Below are 14,292 nucleotides of genomic sequence, written 5' to 3'. Positions count from 1 at the left end.
AAACTTGACCATCTTTTCTTGGATCCCCTTGTTGTTTTCACCTTTTTCCAAGTGACATGGGTTACTGTGGTGGCCAATGCAGCTCAGGGCAATTTGTGACTTGCCCATGTCCAGTATTAAGTCCTTGCAGGATGTCTGCAGGCCTCAGACATACATGCCTCATTGTGATGCCTGGCACAACTATGATTTCAAGTTGGATCTTGGAATCAATGTCAGAAGATCCAATCAGGATCAAACTATACTTTATCTATATATAGTAGCAGTCTGGATGATAGACAAATTGGCTTACCATGTTTGGCCATGGTACTGATCAACTGGAACAAGACCATATTAACAATGGGTATGTATCATGACCAGAACATTACTCAGCCCCTGGAACTTTATTCAAGAATGGGTGACAGTAACTATGAGGAATGGACTCCAAATTTTCTTTCAACAGAGGGTAACATTACCTGCAACTAACCAACCCCAACATCTTCTCCAACATTCAGAATGGCCAGCAGCAATCACAGTACTAATTGTGGTAATACCTCAGATGAGGAGGACTTCTCCTCCAATGAGGAATCTAGCTTGGATAGCACAGAGACAACAAAATCTACACTGGGAAAGCTGAGACTGGATGAACTTCAAATCCTCCAAGATGGTCTAAATGATTGGAAGGAAGCTGACACAAACAAAAGGGCCTCACTGATGGAGGGCATGTGGAACAAAATCAAACATCTGGATGCCAACAAGAGCCTCAAACAAAATGAGTGGAATAGAAAACAGACAGTAAGCTTGATGGTTTTGATGTGCTTGCAGTCATGTTAAGTATATTTTACAGGCCATCAAGAACTGGATGTATAACAACAGTCAGTCCCAGGCACAGAAGGCCTTGGTCAATTATGGCTCCAAATGGATGGCCCTAAAGGTGATAAAGCTGCAGTGTAAGAAGGATATCCAGCAAGTACTTTTGAAGGCTGGAATACATCCCAGGACATTGGCTATGATCAAACACTATCAGCCAGCCATTCAGAAAGTAGTCCAGTCATTGACCAAGGCTGAATTGGACCAGGCAGCCCATTTGGCAAAAGAGTGGAATGAGAGAAAGCCACCACCCAAAGCCCAGGCAGAGTAAGCATCCAAGTTCTCCCATGGGCAATACTGGCTTAAATGCAGGGTGGCAACGAGTAAGGGCTGGAAGTATGCAAAACAGTTTGCATATGACATGTGGAAGCAGTGTGGGATGAGAGTGGTGATCATGTCAGCATGGAAGGATAAGGAAGGTGAAGTGATGGTTGGAGTGTGAGTGCTTTCCTGACAGGCTTCACCACATCTGACCAGTGTAGGAACGACTTCAATGATGAGCTGGGCAATGGAGAGCTCTATTTGGATTGGGAAGACCTTCATGGAAAGTGGTCAGCCTACACAAAGAAGGTCTTTGGGGCCAATGGTACAGAGGATGGCAGTGGAGAGGATGAGGCCAGTCAAACCACAGTAAAAGCATGGAAAGAACAAAAGCAGTCTCAATTCTCCCTGTCCACCAATGACAATGGCATGCCCATTCTTCCAAATCTCTTGACTTATGGACACTGGAATCAAAGGACATCATGAGGGTGTTTGTAACTGGCCATTATTGTACATGCCAATTTCCATGGTCAATGAGTTACTAACATCTAAACACAGGCTTGGCTTGTGGGAAGACAAATGCCAGTGTACCTTGGGCTGCAATAGCTGACAACCAGGCATCCTATGTGTCTTCCAAGTATCTTCCTCCCAATATCCTGTTCAAAGAGCCCACCAGGCTGACACATCATGAGCTAATCAAAACCTTGGAGTTCTGGAAGGAGCAACAGCAGGAGCACCCAGAAGATGTCTTCCAGTTCCAAAGGTGGAGATCTCAGGATGGTCCCCTGGAGGAGCCAGTTGCCAAACACCAATGCCAGTCAGACAAAGCCAAAGGGAAGAAACCCTGGGTGGAAGGTGAGGTCATGATCAATTTGGATATACATAACTGATCACACATTAAGTAAATTCTATTGATGGCTCTGACTATGGACATCACTCAGAGGAGGAACCAGCTCCTCCCACAAAACCTTCCACCAAACAGCAACAGATAGCTGGTATGTTGGAGCTGGTCAGATGCTTTACTGGTAACCCTAACATGACCTTGGAATTGTGTGCTGAAGATCATCCCACTGGAACATCCAATGCACAAGAGGACAACAGATGATGGAACCAGTCCACATCAGACCAGTGCAATACAGCTACTGCATACCCCAAGCCTGCTGGTAAGTGGTATCTGGCAACAATGAATATTGCTGATAGAATTGTATCAGACAATCATGCCAATGATGGTGGTGATTCAACTGCAAGGAAGCCCAAGCCCAAGCCAAGAATCAGATCCAATGGTCAGTTTCCATGCACACTTGGTTAATCCTCTCATTACAGCATTCTACAGCAGCCCAGAATGATAAGATGGTCATATTGCCTAATGATCATAGGTATACATCCATAACACAATTACACACACTTATCCATGTCAGGAGTTGATCCAGTGGGTAGGAATTCAAATGCCAGGCCTAGAGGCCATGTGATGGGCAGGGAAGATAGACTGTTGGATCAAGCAGAAGAGGATGGTGTGGCTCATTGCCCAGAGTGGAATCATAGGCCCCCATGGCAGCCAGATGATAATTATCCTACTCCAACCATGAGGAGGTGAAGGTAGAATTGAGGCTGGTACCTACTGTTTTCCAGTAGACTGGCAACAACCATATATAGTGCACAGTGTAAGAATCGCTGGTGAACTACTGGCCCCATAGCTACCATGTACCATAACCCACTGTCATAGTCCAATTGTGGCCAATTTGTGCACTTCTCCAATTCCATTCAACATAATGTTCATTGAAATGAATTAAATATACAAATTAAAGCTGGTCTGGTTTAAGGTGGTAGCCTACACCTGCTGGCTCTTCCTCCAGAAGATCTGCTAACTGTTGCTGGAATCTGGTAAGCATGGCATGCTGCTCAACATGTGATCACCACTACCTGGTTGCAGTCCACCAGGGTATTGGCATAATACCTATATGTGGTGATCAGATCAGCATTGTGTGCAGCATTGATGTCTGGCCTGATGTGCCCCACTCCTAGCCACAATACTGGAGATCCCCCTTGACATTTGAACTGGTAGACATGTTTAGCTATGGTTGCATAGGAACTTCTGGACTTATGCTTGGTTTGTGGAGTATCAACTCCCAGCTGTATGGTGAACTCCTGGGAGACTGCTAAAAGCTCTGAATGCAACAACAGGATTGGCACCATCGATGGGGATCTAGCTGGTGGTATCAATGTGGAGCTGAATGATGCAGGAGTATCTGAAAGGTCCATAGGTTGACAAGGACCAGGGAAATTGCTGCCAGGTGATGCAAATGTTGTTGGGCTGGGAACCAGGATAGGATTGCAACAGGCTGGTGACACAGGGGGAGTTAAGGACCAAAATTGGGGCTCATGCAATAGGATGAATGGTTGTGATGATTGGCCAGCTGCATGAGTTGGGTAGATGTAAGCTGATGATCTTGTGGCAGCAGGCAACTGAAATGCTGGTTCTTGTAAAGGACTGACTGGTGGGGACTGGAATGGTGGGGGCAACCCCCAATGCAGCTCATGCAATGGTGTACCTGGGGCAACAGGTGGTGGTGATTTGTCCCATGCCAGCTCAAGTAACAGGGTGCTGTCAGAGAGGCATGTTGATATGGAGTCCCAAGGAGGCTCAACCAATGGGCTGCTAGAGGAGGGAGATGGTGCCAATGACTCCCATGCTGGCTCTATCAAAGGTGATCTGGGCAAACCAGAGGACTGGAAGGAGGGTTCTGTTCCAGTTGTGCATATTGTTTGAGCTGGGGACAGCTTGAAAGGTGGCTCGCATAACAGGGATGATGTCATGTCTGGCAGGTCATCTTCAGTAAACATTTCCTCATCCTCATCAAGAGATGTGAGCTACTGCATATCATGGCATGATGGAATTACTGCACACAGTCATTAGAAGTAATGAATGGTCCTTGGACCAGTTGACTTATGGAGTTTATCTGGACTGCCAGAACTGAATCTAACATTTCTGGGAGCCATATGAAAGTTCAAAACATTGTAGGCACCATGGGGATTACACCAATGTTTGAGAATGATTTCAGTACCAGTGATAAGATTGTATTACACGATATTTTTTGATCAGTCATCATGCAGGATGTGCAAGTGCATACATAATGTAAATGGGCACTTAGTGGAATGACTGTCAACTGCCATACATTACTCCCACCAAAATATGTTCAGTCATTAAACCAGTACATTGACTATTGTAAATCACAGCATCACTGGAGTGAGCATGTGTATTGTGCTTATGTAAGCCTGTTGAATGGTGTATGCTAGCTGGCAAATTCACCACACTGCTCAAGCACCCACCACCTGCACACCTAAGCTTTAACAGCACTATGTCTACTGCCAACACCAGTACCTTCATCCCAGCACAATTGACCAACAACATCCAGCTGGTCATCACTGCTGAAAATGCCAAGTGGATGGCCGAGGAGGCTGCCAGGGTTACAATGCAGGCACTGAGAGGACTTTGGGGCTGGGACACTAAGCACTGGGGCAAAGCAGCTCAGCTTGTGTGGGCCCAGCTGGTAAGTGAAATCATAGCCATGATATCCATTCCTGACATCTATGTAGGGAATGGTCCACACAGTTGTTGAACATCTACCCCCAGCATTCAAGATCCCTCTGCATCTTATTGCTATTGATATGCACATGGTTGACCTGGCAACAATCTTTGCCACACAGATGTGGCCACCTTTCAACCAGATGATGACAGCATGAGAGGCCAATGTGATAAGATAAGATTACAAAAAGTAATATAATATAAAATTTTTGTTGCCTTAGTCTGAAGTGTATTGTGATCCTCAGCTCTTGTTGCAATACATTGCAAGTCCAATTATGGTAGGACAGCAGTGCCCAGGGTCTGGATGTTTGTCACATGACAAGGCTATCATAACAATCATTATAATTACATTATAATTGCATTGCAATGTAGGGGTGATGGCACTATGTTTGTATTATTGACCCCCAAATATTACCTTGCTATGCCATAGCAATGCCTATTGTAAGTCCAATTACATAGAAAACTTTAGTATTGCAATGCCATTTTAATTACACATTTGATTGCAGGCATTGCAATTGCTTGTGATGCACTGAAACTAATATACAGATTTTCCGACACAACCAAGTCAAATACTAAGCTGAGGAGGTGTGAAATCATTTGTAGGAAAAATTCCCCAGCCCTGTGGCTAACACCCAGTACCAGCACACTAACAGTAGCAAGGAGAAGGGAGACCTGGACTGTTTCATCACATTTATTGATTGATAATTTGAAGTGGTGTGCTACATTAACAGGATTAGTGGCAAATTGTGAGTTCAATTGACATGCATACATGAGTCATAGTCTATAGGCCCATTGTCATTGTCCTTGGGGCTGATGCATTCTTCTAACTTGTCACACAAACTCCTAAGTTCTCTCTTGCATTTTGTAATGGAATCCACTTGTCTTGTTACATTGCCCAAGGCATTCCTAACTGCTTCGAGATTGGGATGAAGTTGCCAATAGCTGGCAGAGGGGAATTGTTGTAGAGTTCAGATCTGTTTCTCAATAGCATCAAGTACCTTGTGTGCTTTCACTGTGCAGTTGTTACTTTCACGATTGGATATACAGCTGTGCCATAACATTCAGTTACCAAATTGTACATGCCAATTATGCTGTGTTACCTGTGTGCAACATTTGTACCCACCATCACAGGGGCATCAGAGATAGTTAAGGTGGGGTGGGCAGAAGCAAGTTCATCTACCTCCATTTGTAATGAAGACTGCAGGGTGGAAGATATATGTGTTGGAGTTTATCACTTTTACCTTAGTTGTGGTACACCAAGCACAGTATTACATAATCCAAAAGCAAACACTTCACAGTTTATTTTTTTCCTTACTGCACCTCAGCTTCAACCAACTTGAAGTCTGAGTATATTCCTCTCCATAGACTTGACAATCCTGCAGCTCATCATCCTCCAAAAATATGGTGGGCAAGATCTGACACAGCATGTGCAGGCTCAGATATAGTTAAAACAAGGAGGGCAGAAGCAAGTTTGTCCACTTCTGCCTGCAGTGAAGGCTGCAAGGTGGAAGATACACAGTGGGCAAGATGTAACCTAGCACATGTGGATTTGCTGGGAAGGTTCTGGCTCAAAAATTCTTCCCTTTGCCAGATGTCAGTGAGGTGTATAGCATGGTGTGCTAGAGGGAGGGGGATTTGCTGCAGTTCCATGCTCATCAACCTTGCAACACAATGTACAGAGACACTGAAAATGTTGAGATTGAGCTGGCATAGAGCAGAAGAGGAAGAGGAATTTAGTTCATAAATCATGTCAAACTGTGCCCCTTACCACTTCTTTTATGGTACATGGATGAGGGCCCTCCCCATTATCAGGACAAGATTTGCATGTCATTGGCATGGTATGTATTGAGTACAAGGATTTTTTAATGGTATATGGATGAGGGCCCTCCCTGTCATCAGGACAAGATTTGCTTGTCATTGGCATGGTATGTATTGGGTATTAGTTTCAAGTACAAGGAACCAAAATGATCTAGACACATGCAGCAGTATGGACCAATCACTGATAATTGCCCAAGTCAGGTGAACAGAATGGGTCTGGAGCAGCTAATTGCTCAAAAGTAAAGATAAAGATCTGGTCAGTCTCCAGCACAGCCAGGCAAATGCACCTCCATCATCATGGGCATCTGCTACCTGATTGTAGTTACAGTAGTAATTTTAGTTGTGCTACTTATGTCATTATGTAAATTGCATTTCACACTGAGCTTTTTGTTCATATTGTTAAAATCAGATTGGGGATTCTTCCTACAATTACACATCGCAAGGAGCTGAAGTAATGGTCAATGTCATAATGGTTGTAGTCAGAAGGACATGCACCTCTATTAGCCATGGTAGGTACCATCATGAGGGCACACAAATAATAGAATTGTCACATTGGCAACACTCGGGTTTTGCCTTTACAACATTATGTGGGTGTTAGGTGTTAAACAATAACAGATACAACATATTTACATTGACAACTTTGCCTGACCAATGATCAATTTACCCAATGGTATTCAGCTCTATTCTCAAGTTGCCAATGAAGTATGCACTCAGGTGCTGCTTGCAGGGGCACCAGGATGCCATCCTCTGTCTAGCAGTGTCAAACTCTGGAACACTGTTGGCAAGTGGAGGTAGGAACTCAGTAGTGTTATTTTTGAATCCCATGCATATTAGTCAGCAGGTTTCAATGGACTGAGGGTATGGGACTTATGAAAAGAGGTTCAGCTACCCCAACCTCTGTAGATGCAAAGTTCCAAAGATCCCATTACAACTATTACTTGGCTTGCACAAAATGACAGTATACAAGAAACCTTGTGCTGCAGGACAGGACTGGGCTGCTTGCTGATCTGGAGGCAGTGCCTGCATACTGTGGTTGAATTTGTGGAAGTAATTGCCAGGAGGATTAGTGGGGGCCATGAGATCATGGCCATTGCTTTGGATGCAAGTAATGGCACAGGAACTCATATCATCATGACAATGTGGGACAAATGAGTTCAGGCCTGGACAATAGATTCTAGGAATTGACTGTCAAACATCTTCAGTGTCAAGTTAATGATGTCCATTCCTTGTGCCATGTACCTCTGAGGCTGTGACATCATAGTTTTCAGGATGTACAATGGAGACATGGAAGACAATAGGACCTGAGACTCATGCATACAGATCTAATAAGATTGCCCTTTGCAAGACATGTTCTATGAAGTGACAATGGGATGGTCATCAAAACAAGGTCTACAGGAATGACAACATGAGTAAGAGATCTTAACATTTCAACAAACCAATCAATCTGACCTGCACCTAGGGGCTCTGCATGTGTCGATGAGACAGGAAGTTGATTCATCATAGACAACACTATAAGTGGATTTAGTCTACATCGACTGAATGATGGAAGCTGCATAAGGATGTATGATACCAAACTGCTAAAAACATACCCCAAACAAGTAGCCTTCACAGAGGATGGTGCAACAATTGTTGGGGGATCTGACAATGGGTTAGTATATATCTTCAAGATGAATACCAGAACCCAGTGACAGGTGCTACAGCACTTGAGGATGGCACAGACACAGACAATTACAGTGAACATCCTCACAAATGTAGAAACAATCCTACACCCACACACATCAGACATATGACAGGGAGGATCACACAGGAATCATTGTTGTGTCCTCCAATAATGATGTGGACAATATGATAATGGTTTGGAAGAAGCCAAAGAGGGATTTGCAATTGTGGCCAGGGCAGAGAAAGCACTCATTGCAGGCCCTGCTTGGGGTTACATGCACCACAATACAATTCTTAACACAACTACTCACCATTGCCTTTGCAGTGAAGCTTGCCTATGATGTTGCAGTTAATTACCACCTACCCAATGAAGTTAATACTGACTGACCAAAGGCAGATCATAGGGGAGCCACTGTGGAGAATGATTTAATGATTGAATTCATCAGTAAGAGGAGTAGAGTGACCTAGTTGACTTAACATGTGCAAACTTCAGCGATATCTTTTGATGTGGACAATAAGAATGATCTAGGGGTATGTAGTCAGATCGAATAACTGAGTATGCAGCATACATTGTGCTTATCTTTACTCAAGCATGTGCAATTTCACTATATCTTGGTCTACACTGGTATTATTGAAATTCTGTAATGCCCACTTTGATAAGTTACTACAAGCTACCTTAATTATTATGGTTGACAGTGTCTACATACATACAAATGCATGTTTATTGGGTTAAATGCTCAACAGCACTCAGACATTGTACTTTGAGTTGCCAATCACTGTCACAGTGGCAATCAAGTCAGATGCTGCTCACAATACCCTACCATGCACATTTATTGGGTGGAACACTTGAACTGCAATGAGCAATTGTGAATCGAACATCATGCCAGTGACTTACTGCAAAGGATATGACACAACTGTGGGATGCAGTTAGTATGCAGGTAGCACTGTACATCAGCCACTTACCTGTGGGATGGTGAAAAGAGGGAAAAAGTGTGTGTGAGAAAGTTCACCACTGATATACTGAATGCAACTCACGATCATGTGGTAGCTGCTTATGTAAGCAAAGTGCCAAACCTGACACATGCATGTGATTGTGAGTTGCATTCAGTATATCAACAATGACTTTTCTCACAAACACCTTTTCCCTTTTACCACCACTACATAGGTAAGTGGCCAATGCAGTGACCACCATTAGTGCTAATTAATTTGTTTATTGGAGTATAAACTTGGTTCGTTACTAAGTTAATGGGTCACCAAGGGGCATGTTACACAGGACTTCTCTCATTCTTATGAGGCGCAATTGGGTGGTCCCATTACCCCCTTTTTGCATGACCTCACAGCTCAGGTATGGCATCATACCTCTCTGCCCCTTATTATCTGGTATTGCCTTTCTGACCCATCCTACCACATTGCCAGGTGAGTTATATTTCTCACATGTCAGATCTCCTTTCTGACTCATCCTACTGCATCACCAGTGCCATTTTTTCCATTTCCCTGCCCACCCATCCCCTGTCATGCCATTTTCTTTCCTCCTATCATTATCAGTTATCAAGCTTGTCAGCCCTTGCCCCTGTATTTTTAGCTCTTTGAGTCATAGTTTTGGGCCTTTCAGCTTTTTCAGGGTTTTTTCACACTCATCATTTTTCCTTGGCTACAAATCTGTATTTCTAGTGTTACTTGTTTTCATTCAAGTCTCCTTGTAGCACTGCCCTAGTTGCTGATGGTCCTGTACTTATCCAAGTCAGTGTGCTTACTTGTGTAGGTCAGTGGCCAATATGGTGACTGCCATTAGTGCTAATTAATTTGTTTGTACAAGACTAATCAACTGGGTGCAACCATCACTACAAAATCTTTACCTTGGGCTGCCTGCAGCCAAAGCTCCCAGCCACTGATGGCTTTGCCTATACATCATTCAGCCCATCCTCACAGCTCTGCCTCCTTTTCAGAGAAGCATGGCATGGCACCTCCTGGGCATGTGTCAGCCACCATGACCTCAAGCACCATCATTGAACCATTATGCCCAAGCATGGTGACTTCTTCAAATGGAATAGGCACGATGCATGCAAGGGGGAGTCTATGGGCCAAATGTGTCATAACCCATTATGGCTCAGTTATCCCCAAGGTCTGACTGAGGTTCAATCCTTCTGGCAAGTTCTTAGGAACTACATGGAGGAGAGAACAAGGACAAAGGAGAAGGAAGTTAGCTGAGTTGCAAGCTATCGAAAACTGAGGATACAGGTTATGGTACGTGGGTCTATATACCTCTAAGTACAAGTACCATACCAGTCATGACATGACACATTGCGATGCATATCCACAGTAATCAACAATACAATCAGTCAAATAAATAAACAAGAAGGAGTCACTTGGTGTCATACACAGGGGGTAGGCAAGGATATGAAGGCTATACTGGCTGTGCAATCAATGCACAGCAAGGAGCCAGACACCAGAGCTATAGTACAACATATAAGTGACAAAAGTGAGTCAACAGACCAAGAAACAAGCAACCAGACCATCAGAGAGGGCAGTGGAATGCCAGATCAACCAGGGGTACCACCTTGCCAAGTTCCAGGTAAATGGCCATGACCAGGGAACCTAGGGATCCCTGGAGCATCTGCACCCCTAAGACAACAACAATGGCAAGGGATGCAAGCAGGCATGTGACACACATGACTGTGAGAAGCTGAAAAAGGAAAGACCCCTGACATGGGCATAACATCACCCCCCCCCCTACAGTCCTCAGACCCTTGAGGATGGGCTGGGCATGTTGGACAAGCAGGAGGAAAGGGGTCTGTGAGTAGTATAGACATGGGAGTGGGTGCAAGAGGTGATGGGCAAAGGTGGCGATGGAGTTGGTGGCTCCTCAATGGCTGGAGTAAAACAGGAGCCACATCCATTGTGGCAAGACCAATGTCCCAAGTAATGACACTGGAAGCATGCATGTTGATACAAGATGTGGTCCATGGGGACTGGGGACTGCCCTCCAAGGTAAAAGCAAAACTGGTCAAGAGGGATGGGGACAAAGGGAGCTGAAGGGAGAGGATTGGCAGCATGGACAGCATTGTGATAGTTTTTGTGAATTCCGGCCCACAACACATCCTGTAACAGCACCTCCCAGGCAGAGTTATGAGTCCCTGTACCCTGGTGAGCACCAACCTCTTTACACAGATCACCAGAATCAATGTAGCTGAGCTCAACCACCTTCCATTCATCAACCTTCTGCTGTTCTGGCTGCTTCTCTTCCTTCTGTTTGTGGGAAGCCAATGGTTCCTCTTGCTTCAGGTGAATCTGATCAAGAAGTCTCGAGGTGGGTGGGGCAAGGAACTCGCTGATTTGTTGGTTACATAAATGGTGATAGGCCCCACTGGTTACAGCTTCTAGAAGTCCTGAAGACCCTTTTTCCAGCATGTTGATCATTATAACCTCTGACAGGGGCATGGTTCTGGACAGCTTCCAAGTGTGAATCTTTGAGACAGCCACATTGATCACATCTGTTGCTCTGTAGATTTCAGACAGCATCCCAAAATACACAACCTGTTCTGGTGTGCACCTGTCAATGTTGTCCCCATTGTGGAAGATGTCAAGTGCCCTAACAATGTCCAGGTAGTCAGCTGCTGTGATTGGTAATCATGGCTCATCATCCCTGGCAAGGGCTGCAGTGGCAAGGAGGTTGAGGGCAGCATGGTGTGCCCCATCAGAGACCATGGCCTTGGGGGTGGGGACCCTCTTGACCAAGAAGGCTGTGTGTGGATGCGGTCAGAGAGGGCAGGAGAGAGGGGGTGATGTCAGGCAACACTGCGAGACAGGGGATGAGGGGTATGAGTCAGAAAAGCTGGCAGTGGTCATTGGGGGAGAGGTCAGGGCATAGACAGTGATGGGAGGGATGAAGAGGTCATCCCAGTCTGCTGCAGGGCAGGGAGGTCAGCATAGTCATTTTCAGTGTTGATGGAGTGCAGGGAGTCCATTTAATTTCAGAGGTGGCAAGTGAGCTTGTACTGAGAGAGAGCCTCAGAAGCATGGTCCTTTAAATGCTCTTCCAGTTCCCAGGTATTGGATGAATGAGGGAACCCTTTCCACTTAACCAAATATTTGTGTTTTCCTCTGCATCCATCTATCTTGTGATTGATTATTGACTTGACCCCCCATTCAATTTCATCATCAACAAGCTCTGGTAGCAGTGCTGGTGGAGTTCATCCATAGGTGTCATTTTCCTTGTATGGGTATATTTTGGAGGTGTGGAACACTGGGTGTACCTTCCAAGTTGATGGTAGTTCCAGTGGAAGGCAACTGGGGATACCTCTTGAGTCACCTGAAATGGTCTGAGATGTCAGGGTGCAATCCTGTCACACTGGTTCTTGATGCACAGATGCCCAGTATCCAGGAGCATGTAGTCTCCTACCTTAGGTGGGTTATAAGAACCTTTCGAGCATGATTGCATCAATTCCTGTGCCTTCTTGTGTGCGAGGATTGTGACATCTTGGTTCAAGGCCAACCTTTCCAGCCATTCATTGACTGAGGGGACTGCAGTTAGCTGAACTTCCAGGTAAGGGGACAGGTCATATCCCAGGAGGAGTGAAAATGGAGTCATTTGATGTACTGAGTGGATCTGGGAGTTATGCACGAACTTGGTGGATGGAAGTTTGGCAGCCCACAAGTTTGGTGCTTCCACACAGTATAACTGAAGATACCCCTCCACTTCCTGGTTGACCCATTTGCTTTCTCCATTCATCTGCAGATGGTAACCTGTGGAGAGTTTAGGGGTTACCCCTATAGCCTTGTAAAGTTCCTTGGTAAACAAAGATGTGAACTGTGGTCCATGATCCGAGATCACTGACTCAGGGACACCAAACTGGGAATAGATGAACTGATGGAAGAGCTGGGTGATGCTGACGGAGTCAATTGTTTTATGACACGGTACGAATAAGGCAGCTTTGGACAGCCCCTCTGTGAGAATGGAGTCATACTTCTGTTCCCCTGACACTGGAAGGCAGGTTTGGGTGTGTCATGGGGGGTGATCAGCAGAGTAGGTGGGTGAGTCATGACCTTGGTTGCCTGGCATTTGGGACAACCTGCCACATAGGCACAGATATCTTTGCTCATTCCTTCCCACCATACCTCCTTTCATATCTTGGCAAACATTGCCTTCTGTCTGGGGTGTCCTGCCAACTCGTGATCATGATAAGAACACATGCAGTGGCAGCAACTGTCGGGGGGAATGTAGAGATGTGTGGTTCTGAACCATTTTGTCCCATCTTTCATAACTGTGATGTTGTCTTTTGGCTCTGGACTGACAGAACCTGGTCCAGCATTTTTGATTTGTTCATACAAGTCCATGGATATAGCATAAACTCCCTTTGCTCCTTTTTCTGGACTCCTCAAAGGGCAAGCATCAGGTAGCCTGATTCTTCTTTGACCTGTCCTCAACTGGGTGAGAATACAGCTTTGAGTTTGCTGCTGAACATGTTATCCATGTTGGTAAATGTCCAATTCATGCAAGGTGGTTAACCTTTAACTGTTTTTGTATTTTTGTGATGGAAAAAGAGGGTGAAACAAGGTGAATTTGGGAATCCACCCCCTCTGAAAGCCAAAGGGTTGGGGGAAGAACCATGGCCACAGGGGTGGGCTCCCCCAGAGTCCCTTTTTGAGAAAGAGTGTTGGCCAGGACCTGCAGGCAACCAGCCTGCCAGGAGAACTGAATAGGGTAGGACTGAAGTGTGGCAGCCCAACAAGCTTGCCAAGGGGTGAGCTGTTGGGGCTTGCAGTAATATTCCAAGTTCTTGTGGTCAGTAAAGACCACAGTAGGTTTGACTGGGGATAAGAGATAGGGGCAGAAGGCCTTGAGCATGCAGATTACAGCAAGCATCTTGAGGTTGTAAACCTGGTGGCACTGCTCAGCTCCAACCAAGGACTGTGAAAGGTAGGAGCATGGATGCCACTTGTTGTCATTGCCTTTCTGAGCTAGAACCACTCCGGTACCAAGCTTTGAAGTGTCTGTGAACAAGGCGAAGGGCTTTGAGAAGTCAGGGATAGTGAGGACCAGAGAGGAGCATAACAAAGACTTTAACTTTTTGAACATGGCATCGCATTCCAGAGTCCACTGGTAAGAAACCCCTTTCTTAGTGAGA

General features: G+C 45.2%; 2 protein-coding genes across 2 annotated transcripts; both read left to right on the top strand.

The window, feature by feature from the left end:
* Positions 1-492: 492 nt before the first annotated feature.
* Positions 493-3,874, top strand: F5J12DRAFT_786392 (uncharacterized protein; the record flags this gene model as incomplete). The annotated part of the gene is made up of 14 exons (XM_051743432.1): positions 493-771; positions 824-1,113; positions 1,159-1,284; positions 1,329-1,476; positions 1,584-1,617; positions 1,666-1,962; positions 2,010-2,102; positions 2,247-2,270; positions 2,319-2,390; positions 2,526-2,697; positions 2,935-2,988; positions 3,194-3,214; positions 3,289-3,368; positions 3,594-3,874. 14 exons carry the CDS (start codon positions 493-495, stop codon positions 3,872-3,874), a joined length of 1,971 nt encoding a protein of 656 aa, XP_051595353.1.
* Positions 3,875-4,463: 589 nt separating this feature from the next.
* F5J12DRAFT_786391 (uncharacterized protein) lies at positions 4,464-4,848 on the top strand (the record flags this gene model as incomplete). The annotated part of the gene is made up of 2 exons (XM_051743431.1): positions 4,464-4,655; positions 4,702-4,848. The coding sequence occupies 2 exons, from the start codon at positions 4,464-4,466 to the stop codon at positions 4,846-4,848; spliced, it is 339 nt and encodes a 112-aa protein (XP_051595352.1).
* Between the last annotated feature and the right edge of the window lie 9,444 nt (positions 4,849-14,292).

This window comes from Pisolithus orientalis (genome assembly GCF_024613125.1).
Source record: "Pisolithus orientalis strain OTSU chromosome Unknown F5J12scaffold_56, whole genome shotgun sequence".
Lineage (NCBI taxonomy): Eukaryota > Fungi > Basidiomycota > Agaricomycetes > Boletales > Pisolithaceae > Pisolithus > Pisolithus orientalis.
This window is presented reverse-complemented; position numbering and strand designations above follow the sequence as displayed.